The following is a 15510-nucleotide window of genomic DNA, read 5'->3' as shown; positions in this document are numbered from 1 at the left end:
TTTTTTTAACTTTATACACAACAAATTAAAAAGTAAATTAATAGACACTTTAGTGAACGTATCTATTAATACAATAGTATATAATAAAGAAAATTTAATACTTGGAATTATTGGTCTTTTTTTTCTTTTCATGTTTTTTTCTCATACTTTAATCTCTCTTATTTAGCTTTTACTAAAAGAATTTGTTTTATTTCTAAGATTTAAACTAAAAATAATTAATTATAAAATTAAAAAAAAATTATCTTAATTAATTTCATATTGATTATTATTACATATATTTACTGTTTACGAAAAATGTACAATTTTTTTGGTGTCTAAAGAAATTTATTAATTGTCAAGATAAAATTGAATAAAAGAAAAAGATACATATATATCAGGTAAATTGTAATTAAATGTAAATATCTGTAATGTATCAATTATCAAATACGCAAAAAACTCGGCAAATTGCATTTATTTCTTAGCCATTGACTCTTCAATTCCCTCTCTGCATTATGCCTTCAATATTTTTTTATTTTTCATAATAAAAATTTCCCATTTTTTATGCACATTTCTCGGTAAATGCAAGACACACAAACTCAAACACACTGCTTTGTTTTTGTTGTTACTTCACCTCTTCCTTCTTTTTCTCTCTCTCTCTCTCACTCTCTGAACTTTTTTGTTTCGGTCTCAATTTCAGTCACAGGAGTCAGAATTTGATCTTTTCCCATTCATGGGGTTGTGAATTTACTCAAAAAGTGTCAAACTTTGATCACCGTTTCTCTCTAAAACCATGGTTGGTGTTCATCTTCATCAGATCAAAGCTTGCAACTTTCTCTCCTTCTTCTGCATGATGATGATGATCACAGTTTGTTACGGTGCTACAGACCCAAATGATCTCAAAATTCTGAATGATTTCAGAAAAGGATTGCAAAATCCCGAGCTTCTCAAATGGCCAGAGAATGGAGTAGGTGACCCATGTGGCAATCCTCCATGGCCTTATGTGTATTGCAATGGTGACAGGGTGACACAGATTCAGTCAAAGAATCTTGGTCTCAAAGGTTCACTCCCTCAGAATTTGAACCAGCTCACAGAACTCCAGAATTTGGGTCTCCAAAGGAACAACCTCAGTGGGGTTTTACCAAGTTTCAATGGATTGTCCAAATTGGAATATGCTTTCTTGGATTACAATGAATTTGACACAATCCCTTTTGATTTCTTCAAAGGACTCACAAACATAAGGATCTTGTCTTTGGAAATGAATCCTTCTTTGAATGCAACCACAGGGTGGTCTTTTCCTTTGGACTTGAAAGAATCATTGCAATTAACCAATCTCTCTTTTGTGCACTGTAATTTGGTTGGACCATTGCCTGAATTTCTAGGCACATTGCCTTCGCTTTTGAATCTGAGGCTCTCATACAACAGAATCTCTGGTGGAATCCCAAACAGTTTTGGCCAATCTTCAATTCAGGTTTTGTGGCTTAACAATCAAGAAGGTGGTGGCATGAGTGGTTCTATTGATGTTATTGCCTCAATGACTTTTCTTACACAGCTTTGGCTTAATGGAAACAAGTTCAATGGGGAAATTCCAAACAACATTGGGAATTTAACTTCCTTGAAGGAGATCAACCTCAATGGAAACCAACTTGTTGGTTTGATTCCGGAATCAATGGCAAACATGGACCTTGATCAAGTTGATTTAAGCAATAACATGTTAATGGGGCCAATACCAAAGTTTAAGGCTGCTACACAAGTATCTTATGGTTCAAATTTCTTTTGTCAGAGTAAGCCTGGGATTCAATGTGCACCTCAAGTTAATGCACTCATTGATTTTCTCCATGGTCTGAATTACCCTTCAATTCTGAGTTCTCAATGGTCTGGTAATGATCCTTGTGGAGGGAACTGGATTGGATTGAGCTGCAATCAGAACTCTGAGGTATCTCTTATCAATTTGCCTAGGAGAAATCTTAGTGGTACATTGAGTCCTTCAATTGCTAAGTTGAATTCACTTGTTAAGATTATGCTTGCACAAAATAACATAAGTGGCAAAGTCCCTAGTAATTTTACTGAATTGAAATCACTGAGTTTGTTGGATTTGAGTTATAATAATTTTGAGCCTCCATTGCCAAAGTTCAATGATGGTATGAAGGTTGTTATTGATGGCAACCCTCTTTTTGCTGATCAACACGGAAAGAGTCCCTCACCTATTAGTAGTCCACAACCTTCACCCCCGAATCCGGCATCACCACGGCCTCTGCTCTCTCTGCCACCAAAACCAAAACCAACACCCTCGCATATGCCGCCTTCCCATGCTCCGGTTCAAAGATCAAATGGCTCGAAAAGATCGAAATTGGTAGTATTACTTGTTGGTGTTGGAATCTTTACATTTGTGGCTGTTTTGCTTGTTTCTCTATTTGTATGTTGTTTGAAGAAGAAAAAGGCTCCTAGCAGTCTTAATCCTCACACTCATGATACATATAACCCAGAAACAATGTTGAAATTCGCAGTTTCGAGCTGTGATGCTGATACCAAGTCAACAAAGACAAGGTTAAGTTCTGTGAGTAACCTGAGTGGTGAAACAGAAAACACTCATATGAGTGATTCTCGAAACCTTGTGATATCAGTACAAGTTCTACGCGAGGTGACGAAGGATTTCGCAGCCGAAAATGAGCTAGGGCGAGGCGGGTTTGGAACGGTTTACAAGGGAGAGCTAGGAGATGGAACGAAGATAGCAGTGAAGAGAATGGAAAATGGAGCTATTAGGAGCAAGGGAGTGGACGAATTCCAGGCGGAAATAGGGGTTCTTTCGAAGGTGCGGCACCGGCATTTGGTGTCGCTTCTAGGCCACGCAATAGAAGGAAATGAAAAACTATTGGTTTATGAGTATATGCCTTTAGGTGCTCTAAGCAAGCATCTATTTGAATGGGAGAGATTGAAATTGGAGCCTCTGTGTTGGTCTCAGAGGCTTGTGATAGCACTTGATGTTGCAAGAGGAATGGAGTACCTTCATGGTTTTGCTCGCCATACCTTCATCCATCGTGATCTCAAGTCTTCCAACATTCTACTTGCTCATGATTTTCGGGCAAAGGTTTCTGATTTTGGTCTTGTCAAACTTGCCCCCGATGGGAACAAGTCTGTGGCTACCAAGCTTGCCGGAACCTTCGGATACCTCGCCCCTGAGTACGCGGGTATGCATTTTTTTTTTTTTCATTTTTAGTATTTTCTGTTTTTTAGATTTCCTAATAATCTTGTGCTTCTGCTGCGATTTACAGTGATGGGTAAAATCACGACGAAAGTGGACGTGTTCAGTTACGGTGTGGTGTTAATGGAACTTCTAACCGGACTAATGGCTCTGGACGAGAACCGGCCAGAGGAGAACCGGTACTTAGCCGAATGGTTCTGGCAAATCAAATCAAGCAAAGAAAAGCTTCTTGCCGCCATAGATCCTGCTCTCAAAGCCACCCAAGACATTTTCGACAGCATCTACATTGTGGCGGAGCTGGCCGGACACTGCACCGCCAGGGAAGCAAACCACCGGCCGGACATGAGCCATGCAGTGAACGTGCTGTCGGCATTGGTGGAGAAATGGCAACCGGTTGACGAAGAAGTCAACGGTGGGTCTGGCGACATTGACTACGGTCAACCGCTTTCGCAGATGTTGAAGGTTTGGAAGGAAGCGGAAGGGAAAGAATTGGGTTACACTAGTCTTGAAGATAGTAAGGGAAGTATTCCAGCTAAGCCTACTGGTTTTGCTGACTCCTTCACTTCTGCTGATGCTAGATGAAACATATCCATGCAATTTTATGCTTTTCTTGCTTTCTTTTTTTTATATCTGTAAATTTGACTTATTATAGATAGTTATACTTTGGTAAAGAGATTGTTTTTGTTTCAATTTCTTTAGTGCCTATATAGAAAAATTAAAATCTGGTTCAAAGTAATGATTCTGGGACTACAAGGTTAAGTCAAAATTCTATATTATTTACTTATTTTAGGATGGAAATTTAATCATTTTTATATGAAATTAATAGTTAAAAACAGTTAAATAATTTAATATATTTAATTAAATTATTATTTAATATATTTATATTACGATAATTGTATTATTAAAGTAATGCTTTTTTGTTATTAAATAATATTTTTAAAAGTATTATTCAAAATAATTACTAAAATATAAAAAAAATATAATTTTAATTTTAACAATATTTACATAATCATTATAACCACCTTACCATAATAATACTAAAACCTACTTATATATTACATGATATGGGATGGTTTAGCATTACATAGCTATCAAATTACAAATGTTAAAGAGAATTAAGAAATAATATATTCTAGCCAAAGGCCCATGGTTTTATGAAAACTTCTGTGCTACATTTATTTGACAAAATATGACCGTGATAGTTAGTTGAATGACTTTATGAGAGTCAACAAGCTAAGTAATTTGGCATTTTCCTTTATTTTTTATATTTAATTCGTCAAAATATAAAACAAGTAAACTAATACGGCGGAATGGAGTTATAACTTGTAACAGTAAAATCTTAAATTCGCCCTTGAAAAAATGTCACAGAACATTGAACATTCATTTGACTTTGGAAAGAGTTTGGGAATCAAATTGATACAAGAACTGTTTCAAGGGTCAACTCTTCCGAAGATTAGTGGAAAGTCAAACCTCAACATTTAAATGGCAGCAAAAATTGGCAGTTGAGAATAAAAAAGTGCAAAGCAATAAGAGAGCATGAATATTTCACATGCACACAGAGCCTTTTTAGTGCCAAATCTGTGAAGTGTGAAGTGTGCTCATCTTCTAAGTTCTAACGCTTTCCTTTACCTTCCATTGGACCACAATCTTTAACTTTAATTGCTTGGAAACTAGAAAGTACCCTCTGGTCAATTGTTTAGCATGAATAATTGAATGTAGATCTCTAAAGCATAGTAATTAAAACCGACTTGTCAATACACTCGGTCAATATATTAGATTAATAATTTAATCGGTGAATTATCAGTTAAATCGGTTAATTTAAAAGTTTTTAATTTAATTTATAATAAAATTAGGTAATCGAATTTTTTTTAATCAAGTTCCATCAAATATCACTTATTATATGCGTATTTTATGGTCGTAGTTTTTTTTTTTCTTTTTAGTCGTTATAATGTCTTATTTTAATTTTTTTACTCATTCTTTTATCTTCTTATTCTCTTTTATCATTGATATCATTGTTTTTTCTATATTTTTATATATGTTTAAAAAATTAGCACACAAAAATTTTAATTCACAATATAAAAAATTTGGTGCACAGTATAAAAATTTTAATATATAATACAAATTTATTTCAAAAATTATATGTCCAAAATATTGATACCAAACTAACAAAATATATACATCACATAAATTTTAATGTGTAACCATAAATTTTTAAAGAATCATATATCTAAAACATTGACTCACTCATGATCCAACCAATAGCAGTTAAAACTTATGTGTTATGTACAAAATTTTTTATACTATATCAATAAGTTTAAACTATATACAAAAAATTATATGCTATATTAATAAATTTGTGTATTTTTTAATAATTTTTTTATTGATTTATACCAATTTAATTAGACTTGATTACAATAACGTTTACACATATAATATCATTATTTAATTTAATATAAAAATATAATTTAATTACATCGATGTAATATAATTTATAAAAAAAACAATATACTTAGCAAAAAAATAAAACAGGCTTCTTGTTCCATTCCTTATAAGATTCCTTGATTACCCTATTCTAAATTTTCATAAGCCAATTTTTTCATAAATTTTGTAAGAATAAACACTTAAATTTGTTTCTAAAAATTTTTAAATTAATTGTTTTATATATTTGGTTTTTCATTAATAGTCTTTATAAATTTATAAAAATTATTTCATCAAACAGATATATATATTTTTTCGTTATTTTAAAGAGAATTAATTTGTCTAAAATAGCTAGTAATATTTTTTATTTAATTGTCTTGTAATAAAATTTGTTCGAAATTTATTGTTCAATACATGTATAAAAAATTTAATTAAAAATGACAGACGACATCACTCTTAAAAATTTATAATAAATTAAGTATCTAATCTATCTAAATTTTTTTAAAAAACACATGCTGACATCATCAAACTCATGCCTAGAGGATAACTAGAACTTGTTTGGCTTGTTATACGGATTTTCTATAATACTCTTTTAAAGTAAAATAATTTTTTTTTTTACTAAAGATAGAAAATTCGAAACCACAACCTCTTAATTGAGTATGAGGAGACTATGCCATTTGAACTATAATTTATTGGTAATGTAAAATAATTTTAAAATTGAAAAAACAAACTGTGTTATTGGAATCTACATATAGTACAAAAAATATTAAATTTAAATTATTTTATTATTTTTAATAAAATTTAAAAATAACTATTCTGATCTCTTATTTTAGTATTTTATAATTATTTTCATTTTTGAAGATTCAAATTGTCGGTGAAACTCTAGCAAATGGGGACCATTTGGATAGCATTGAAATTCATTTTCATCACCAAACTTTCAGGATCTTATTTAAGGTTGCTCCATCAATTAAAGGGACTTAGATCATTGAACCTATGTAGTAGTGGGGACCTATATGGAAGTTAGCTAAGAAATAAAACACCTCAACTTATAGGTATTCTCTTTTGGTGCAAACGATCTTCAACTCTCTCTCTCTCTCTCTCTCTCTCAAGTCATTTTCTATACTAAATACAAGGGTTTGAGATTGAATGTATTCACCAAAGGGAACAATAAAGTTCATACCTTATCACTAAGTACTCATGTAGAAACTCAATGAACTTGGAGACTTTCTAACTTATAAACTCAATCAAAGGTAAAGCCCTAATAATAGTAATGGTTATAAGACTTTGTGAATAGGATTGTTATTTTCACATAACTTAATTCATATTTCAGGCTAATATACCACCTTACATATGCTATTTGAGTCATAACCTAACTACGGAAGTAAATTATTTTGGTATTTGCAAATTAAATGAGTATGAACCAAGTTGATCTCTTAATAATGTGAATCTAATTGCTCCTTAAAAGAAAATTTCACATGGATAAAAGTGAATAGAATAAAGTATTCTTTTGGTTCTAATATTTGGGTCAAGAATTAATTTAGTCTCTAATATTTTAAACATCTTATTATAGTTTTGAAAAGTTTTAAATGTCTTATTTCAGTCCAAAAAAATTGTAAACAGATTTAATATTATTCCGTCATTAAATTTGATACGAACAATTAGCATATTAATCAATAACGTTTAATTTTAGTATGTAAATAAAATTAATTTATCAATAATCACCAACTTAAAAATTTTTCTTTGATTCTGGATTGTTGATAATTGATTGATAGAATTTTAGAATTTTTTTTATTAGATCGAGAAAAAAAAGTGTTACAAGAAGTTTTAGTTATATTTCTTTAACACAAGGAAGAAAATATAACTTAACAATAATATTGTTAATATCTATGTCATTTATTTGATTAATTATTTGTGTCAAATTTAACAGTAGAATAATATTAAATTCTAAAACAAAAATAAAATATTTAAAACATGAATAACTAAATTAAAATTTGATGTCAATGAGTTATAGTTCAAATAGCATAGTTTTTCCATATTCACCTAAGAAGTCGCGAATTCGAGTCTCCCTATTTTCGGTAAAAAAAAAATTAAGATTTGACAATAGTACTTTATCCAAGTGAATATTAATCTGAGATTTTTTTTTCTCTTGCTTTTGGTCAACTCATGCAAAATTTATCAAATTGGGTAGTGAATGTGAACTCTAAATACGACACATATGTTGACCCAAAAAAGAATGACGACACTGTTGACTTTTTCTTGGGCTCGAAAATTTTGGTTTGGTTAAACTTTCGGGCTTTCTAGTAATGTGTTTTCATTAAGCAGCATATGTAGGGTTACGTTTTTTTTTTTTGCCATTGGTGACATATGTTTGTCCTCTATCTGTTAAGAAATATAACAACCTGTACCTTTCGTTAACTTCTATAGCCCAATTTTCAAACTATCATACTAAATGCTAAATATAAATTTCTGGAACTGCAGAGATTTTCATGACTCCAATAGGAAACTCTTCTCTCAATAGGAGAGTACTCTAAGAATACTGGTTCTTTTTTAATAGAGAGTTTTTTTCAACTTATTTAACTTCACAAATCGTATGTTCACACTATTTTTTTTCATTTAATCTACCAAAATTACTGTGAAACTTGAAATATACAAAGACCAAAAGATTAACAACCAACAATATGAATAACATAGAAGAAAAAATCATTAAACTCAACAAGTCTGGAGAGTTGAGGTACAAGAAGGATTGCTTGAATGCGGTGGAAAAGATAATAAGTGATAAAGAGATGAGTTTTAAAACATGCAGAAATGCATAATTGGAAATGTGGGAAAAACCCACAAGGAGTTAAAGTTACTGACATTGGGCTGAAGAAGATGTTATTCAGCTTTAAAGATAGGAAGAGAGGGCTTCAGATTATTTAGAATGGTCCTTGGAATGTCAGAAAAAATCTGGTCAATCTCAGATTATGGATGGAGGATGAATTAGTTTTTGAGGTTGATCATGACTTCATGGAGTTATAGATTCAAGTTCATGGCATTCCACTTGATCACATGAATAAGGAGACCGGAATTCTTATAGGAGGAATGCTGGGAGTTTTGGCAGAGGTTGAAGACCCAAAAGTGGATAGCGTTCTTAAGAGATCCTTTTTAAGAATTAGAATTAGCATCAATATACCAAAACTCTGCCTACAGGTTTCTGGATAGAAAGAGAGGAGATGCCATCACTATGGATTTTCTTTAAGTATGAGAGGCTGCCAAACAGCTATTGCTTTAACTGTGAAATATTGGGACATGAGAAGAAAACATGCAAGAATCTAACAGCCATGGAATATTAGAATCCAACCAAGAAGAAGTACTCACCAGGGCTAGAAGTAAGCCAAGTTCGTCCAGTTTCAGCCATAGGAGGAGGAGGGTCAAAGCAACATGGATGGAGAGAAGAAGAGAAAGAGCAGGCGCTGACAACAAAACCTTGGAAGAGAGAGTGGGGAGGAACAAAGAACTGAAGAAAGTAGAATTAGGGCTGAACAAAATTTACAGTAGGAAATCAAGGAGAAAAGTGTATGAAAAACCAAACAAGAAGAGAGGATGTGATGGCTAAAGTGGGAGAGCAGTTGGGAGAAGTACAAGAAATTCTTGATTTTCAGGGGAATGAGAATATGTAGCTTGACCCTAAAGGGGATAAGAGAGAGGAACAATAAATGGGCTTACATCAAACAAGCCCAAAAGAGAGAAAACAGCAAAGATGTACAGTAAGTGAGTATATACGGGCCAAATAAGAATGTTGGACCTAATATTCTGGTAGATCAATTACAAGCTGGGATTGGAAGGGAGGATAAATACAAGATAGGTGAAAGGCCTGGAAAAAATACAAATTAGGAGATGGGCTGAATCTGTACACAATAGAAGAAGGAAAGGTGAACAACAACAAAAAAGAGGACTGGAAGGCTACCAAAGGAGATAAAGTAGAGCAGAAAACTATTGGCCAGGAACTAAAAAGGCTCATGACAGCTAAGAGGAAGGAAGATTACAAAATTGTTGAAAGAGGAACGATAAATGAGCATCAAGGAATGGTGAATAGAGGAATGGAAGAAAAATTCAGGAAGCTATCCATGGATGTACAGGGCAGAGAAAATGCATTAGGGAAGCAAAAGAAAGACTCAGGTGAGAACGTTTACTATGTAGAATTATTAAGCGAAGAAGATGAAGATGAAGAGGTGAGAAGGAAAGAGCCCGCTGAATGGGAAGCACAACTAGCAAAGAAGATAGAATTGGAGCTAAACTTGAAAAGAAAAAGAGAAAACAAACAGGTGCTAATGCTGACTAATGAGGAATAGAAGGGGGAACAAGAGGACAGGGTGCCTAAGAAATTAAAGGACAGCAATTTTGCTCTAGATACAGGAGAATATGACTTAACTCTGTATGCTTCTAATCAGTATAAAGGAATACTAATGGTTGAAGAGGCGGGCCATAACATGCCCCACCCTCAGCCATAAGTACAATTAGCTGGAATTGTCGGGGAATAGCGGCTGCCTCGACAATATCCGAGTTGTTTGATCTATGTAAAAAAGTAAAGCCGCTCATAGTATTTTTGATGGAAACTAAGGCTAAACAAGAAAAGATGTTTAGGATAAAAAGAAGGCTCCATTTTGATAATATGTTTTTTAGAATCCCGGAGCTTGTCCGATGGGCTATGTTTGTTATGGAAAGCTAATGCTAATATTAATGTTTATGAGTGGTGTGATAACTATATTAAGGCTAGTATTAATATTAATAATGGACTGAAATGGAAAAGTATTTTTGTGTATGAAAATCCGGTTTTTCAAAAGAGAAAGAAACTATGGCAGGAGCTAACAGTAAGTAATAAGAATAAGGAAGAACCTCAAGCTTATTTGGGTGACTTCAATGATATCTTAAGTTAAGAGAAAAAGGTTGGCATTCATCCACAGTCAAGGATTTATTTAGAAACTTTTAGAAGGTTTGTAGATGAGAATAGTTTAATGGATGTTGATCTCAAAGGTAACAAGTTTACGTGGTTCAGTAATCCAAGAAATAACTTTATCACTAAGAAAAAATTGGATAGGATGTTATCAAGATAAGAAGAAGGCTTAGGAGGAAGTAGAATTCCGAAGAAAGACTGTTGGCAGCAGGCGGAAGATCATTCATACATAGCATAGTCCAAGCGGACTGGTTGTGGGAAAGACTTTTTCAATTGCCATTCCCGATCGAAAAACTCTCGGGAATCCTGACTTGAGCTTTAAAAGAGCTATAAGACGAATCGATAGGATTCTATTCTGGCATAACCTGGGAAAAAAACCCAGAGCCTTACAGCTAGTAGAATCGGATACGGATCTTTTTCAGTCTCTTTCGCTGGGGCAAAGTTAAGCCAATAAGGTTGCACCTCTGTCCACCCTCTTTTTTTACTATGCATACGGATAAACTGCAAATGGATGCAAATTCCAAAACACTATTTTAAAAGCTTTTCCAGCTGTAAGTTTGGATCACTGCGCTTTAATTCTTGAAACACAGCCGCTGATTCGGACAAGAAAGGATTTTAGGTTTGAGACTTTTTGGGAGGAACATGAAGAATGCAAAGAGGTGATCAAGCAGAGTTGACTTTTGGATAACGGGAATGGAAATTGTTGGAATCAGTTCATAAGGAAGAGAAATAGATGCAAGATGGAGTTGATAGAGTGGAGTAGAAGGAAGTTTAAGAGAGCAGATAAAGAAATTGAAAGAAAAGAAATAGAGTTACAACACATTCAGAAATCTGATATGTCAGAAAGAGATCAAAGGAGAGAGTATGAACTGAAAAGACAAATCTCAAAACTATGGAAGCAAGAAGAGAAGTATTGGAAATAAAGATCAAGGCTAAAATGGCTAAAATGGGGAGATAAAAATACAGCTTTTTTTCATACAACAACAATTCAGAGAAGGAATAAGAATAGAATAGAAAAATTAAGAAATGAGTCAGGACAGTGGATACAATCAAAGAGAGGAAAATGTGATGAGGTTAGTGAAAAAATATTTTACCAAGTTGTTTACCTCTACTGGGGTCAGAAATTTGGAGGACTATGTAAGAGAAATACCCAAGAGAGTCACTAGAGAGATGAATGAGGAGCTTATGGCAAGATCAATGAGGAAGAAATTAAGAAAGCGACCTTTAGTATGGGCGGCTTAAAGGCTCTGGGTCCAGATAGATTAAATGGGTTATTTTTTCAGAAACACTAGGATATTTTGAGTAAGAAAGTGTATGAAATTGTTAAACAGTTTTTTAAAGAAGGCATCGTACTAGAAGATTTAGGTGAGACAACTGTTGTTTTGATTCCCAAAATTAGTCAACCGAAAAGCTTAAATCATCTTAGACCCATAAGCTGTTGTAATTTTGTGTACAAGATTATAACGAGAGTTTTGGTGGGGAGGTTAAAGAGAGTGCTAGATGCTATCATATCTCCGGTTCAAAGTGCTTTTGTAAAAGGAAGACTCATATAGGATAATATAGTAATAGTACAAGAAGTCTTTCACAAATTAAACAAAAAAGGAAGTCTTAGAAGCAATGACATAGCCATTAAATTATACATGAATAAAGCGTATGATAGACTGAAATGGAATTTTTTGGAAAGGGTTCTAGAAGAGTTCGGTTTTAGTAATGAGTGGGTGAAGTTGATGATGAGTTGTGTGAAAAGTGCTAGTTATAGGTTCAAAATAAATGGAAAGTTATCCAGCAAGATCAGTCCCCAAAGAGGACTTAGACAGGGAGATCCTCTATCACCCTATCTCTTTAGTTTGGCTGCTGAGAGCTTTACTATTCTCTTGAAAAAGGCGGCAAGGAATAATCTAATTTCGGGAATTAGATTAGCTCCCACAGTCCCAGTTATTACTCATTTATTATTTGCTGATGATTGTATTATTTTTGCAGGGGCGCAAGAATAGGAGGTTTATCAGCTCATTCAGATAATTAACAAATATACAGAGGCATCAAGTCAAAGAATCAACACTGAAAAATCCGGGCTGATTTTTGGAAGTCAAGTATCTATCCAGAGTAGGGTGAATATAGAAGAGATCACTGACATGGCAATGTGGGAGGATCTCGAAAGTTATCTAGGGTTGCCAGCGAGTTGGGGAAGATAAAAAAAAAAGAGCATTGGAGTGGATAGAGGAGAAAATACTTGACAAAATGAAAGGATGGAAGAAAAAAATTATTAAATCAAGCTGGAAAGGAGATATTGATAAAGGCAGTCATACAGGCGATTCCATTCTATGCTATGAATGTTATCAAATTTTCAAAATCTTTCTGCAAAAGAATCGAAGCAGCGATTGCCAGATTTTGGTGGTCAAATAATGGGAAGGAAAGAAGCATTCAGCAGAAGAGCTTGGCAAAAATGATAAGGAGTAAGAAGAGTGGAGGCTTGGGTTTTAAAGACCTAGAATGTCAAAATTTAGCACACTTTGCTAAACAAGCTTGGAGGCTACTAAAAGAGGAAGATGCTATATGGGTGTGAATTTTGAAGGCCATTTATTATTCTAATTGCAGCCTATGGGAGGCAACAAAAGGAAGAAACACATCATGGATATGGAAGAGTATGTTGGAGGGAAGAGACTTCGTCAAAAGGAAAGGCAGCTGGAGTGTAGGGAATGGAGTGGAGATAGAAATTTGAGAGGATAATTGGGTGGCGGAAAAAGGAAAACCAGAAAGGTGTAGAGATTGTAGATTTAGAAAGGTGAGCGATTTGATAAGAGATGGGGAGGGTTGGGATGCGGATAAAATTCATGATATATTTTCTGGTGACATAGCTGAATTAATACTCAAAACACTAATAAGTTTGATCAATAAAAGGAATCATTTTGGTTGGCCATATAGGAGTGATGGACAGTACTCAGTGAGAACGGGTTATCACTTTGCGAAAGAGGAGAAGGATGCCAGGGAGGAGAGAAATCTCAGCAAAGCCTCAACAAATCAGAACTTGAGGAAGGTTTGGAAAATGCTATGGAAGCTACCGGTGCCACAAAAGGTAAAATTGCTTCTATGGAAAGCAATGCAAGAAATTTTACTATTGAATGCAAACTTATATCAAAGGATGATAGCAAAAACACCCTCATGCAGCATATGCCAACAAGCGGATGAAACTATCGAACATGCTTTATTGTTGTGTTTGTGGACTAGAGCGATGTGATTCGGATCTAACCTACAAATTTTGCCTACGGTCTATAATGTGAGTTCTTTTGGGAGATGGATGATGGATACAACAGAAAAGATCAAGAGGGAGATCGGGACGGATCAATCAATAATTTTGTGTAAATTGGGATGTGTGTGCTGGTGCATATGGAAAGAAAAGAATCAACACATATTTTAGCAATCAAACATCAAACCACAAAAAGTAATAGTCAATTCAGAGCACCTAACAGCAGATTTCTATAATGCAACAGAAGGTGGTTCTAATGATAACAGATTAGAAGTAAGTAGGAGCGGTAAGAGAAAGAGAGTTACCTGGAGGCTTCCGCCCAAGGAGTGGTTGAAGGCGAATACAGATGCGGCTTTCCAAAAGGAAACAGGCACGGCAGCTGCAACAGTGGTAGTCAGAAATTGGCAAGAAAAAATTGTCACTGGGTCAACAATAATATTCAAGACAGTGTCAGCCTTAGCAGTAGAAGCTCAAGCATACAGAGAGGCTCTCATTCTTATTAAAAATCTTCAACTAATGAAATGCATAATTGAATTAGATTGCTTACCTTTAATTCAAGCAATTAAGGCAAAGGTACCAGTGGCAGAAGCAGATGCAATTATTAGAGACATTCTCCAATTGCCGGATGAGGCTCTGGATGTGGGAGCTACCTGGACTCCAAGAGACGACAACAATTTAGCTCACTAACTGGCAGCGATGGCAGCGGAGAATGGACTACAGAGGCAGTGGACAGTTAATCCGTCGGTTCAAATTATGAAAACAATCAGAATAGAAGCAGGATTCGCATCAATTTAGCAAAATCATAATATACAGAATCATAACAATTTAGGTTCAATTTCAACCAGCCAACCAAGACATCAAATAGAAGAGAATTTACTGGTAAGAGGGAAAGCGAAAACAGGGAATAGAGATGAAACTAAAGTTGAGACACAGGGTCATCCATTAGCAACGTAAGGGAGTATAATTGGGAATGATGAGGAGCCAAAAGAGGAAGGGAGGAGGGGCCATGGAGGCGGTCACCGAGAGCTTCAACGCATGCCAGAAAGCACCGCGAGAGGAGAGGATCGGGGCCGTCACAACACTCGAGTAGGATCTTCTTCAATGCACTAGCAAATGCGGTCCAAGAAGAATACAACCACATGCAAATGGGTGACAGGTCAGATTCAATTTGAGAAATCACAAGGGACATCCATTGAGAACGAAAAACAAGCTATTTAAATCGGGGGAGGACGGCAGCTGCGATCGGCAGCAACGGGAGACTTATATAGGCTATTTCATCAAACTCGGGTTTAGGCCATCGGCGAGAGTGAAGGAACTGGGTTTTAGCTCCATGCAACAATCTTCTTGAATCATGAGGATAAGCTTCGGTAGCATTGGTTTCTTTAGCGACTGAGCGTGGAAGAGAAGAATTGGGATCAAGGTAGGTTGGCGGGTTAATTTGAGAGTACAGATACAAGTTGGGTTCGATTTTGGTTGTGTGGGCTGGGTAGGCCAAGTCCAAAAAAAAAATCTTAGAACTGCACCGGGTTCAAATCCTCATGGAGGAATATAGAACCATGCTAATAGAATACTAGTAGAGATGGGTGTGTGAGTTGGTATGTGTTTTATAAGACAAAAAAAAAATTTCTTGACCAAAAACCTCAACTGCTAAATATAAATCATTCAACACGAAAAAAAAAGATATAAATTGATTTCATCACCAAAATTTAACAAATAGAACACCAAATTTTTTCCAAT

At 34.6% G+C, this 15510-nt stretch overlaps 1 protein-coding gene across 1 annotated transcript; it reads left to right on the top strand.

The window, feature by feature from the left end:
* The first annotated feature begins 486 nt into the window (after window positions 1-486).
* Window positions 487-3868, top strand: LOC107629782 (receptor protein kinase TMK1-like). The gene is made up of 2 exons (XM_016332669.3): window positions 487-3164; window positions 3249-3868. Exons 1-2 carry the CDS (start codon window positions 770-772, stop codon window positions 3758-3760), a joined length of 2907 nt encoding a protein of 968 aa, XP_016188155.1. The 5' UTR covers window positions 487-769; the 3' UTR covers window positions 3761-3868.
* The last annotated feature ends 11642 nt before the right edge of the window (window positions 3869-15510 follow it).

This window comes from Arachis ipaensis, chromosome B3 (genome assembly GCF_059453495.1).
Source record: "Arachis ipaensis isolate K30076 ecotype BB chromosome B3, ASM5945349v1, whole genome shotgun sequence".
NCBI classification, from domain to species: Eukaryota; Viridiplantae; Streptophyta; class Magnoliopsida; order Fabales; family Fabaceae; genus Arachis; species Arachis ipaensis.
The sequence above is the reverse complement of the archived record's forward strand: the minus strand, read 5'-3'. Positions and strand labels throughout refer to the sequence as shown.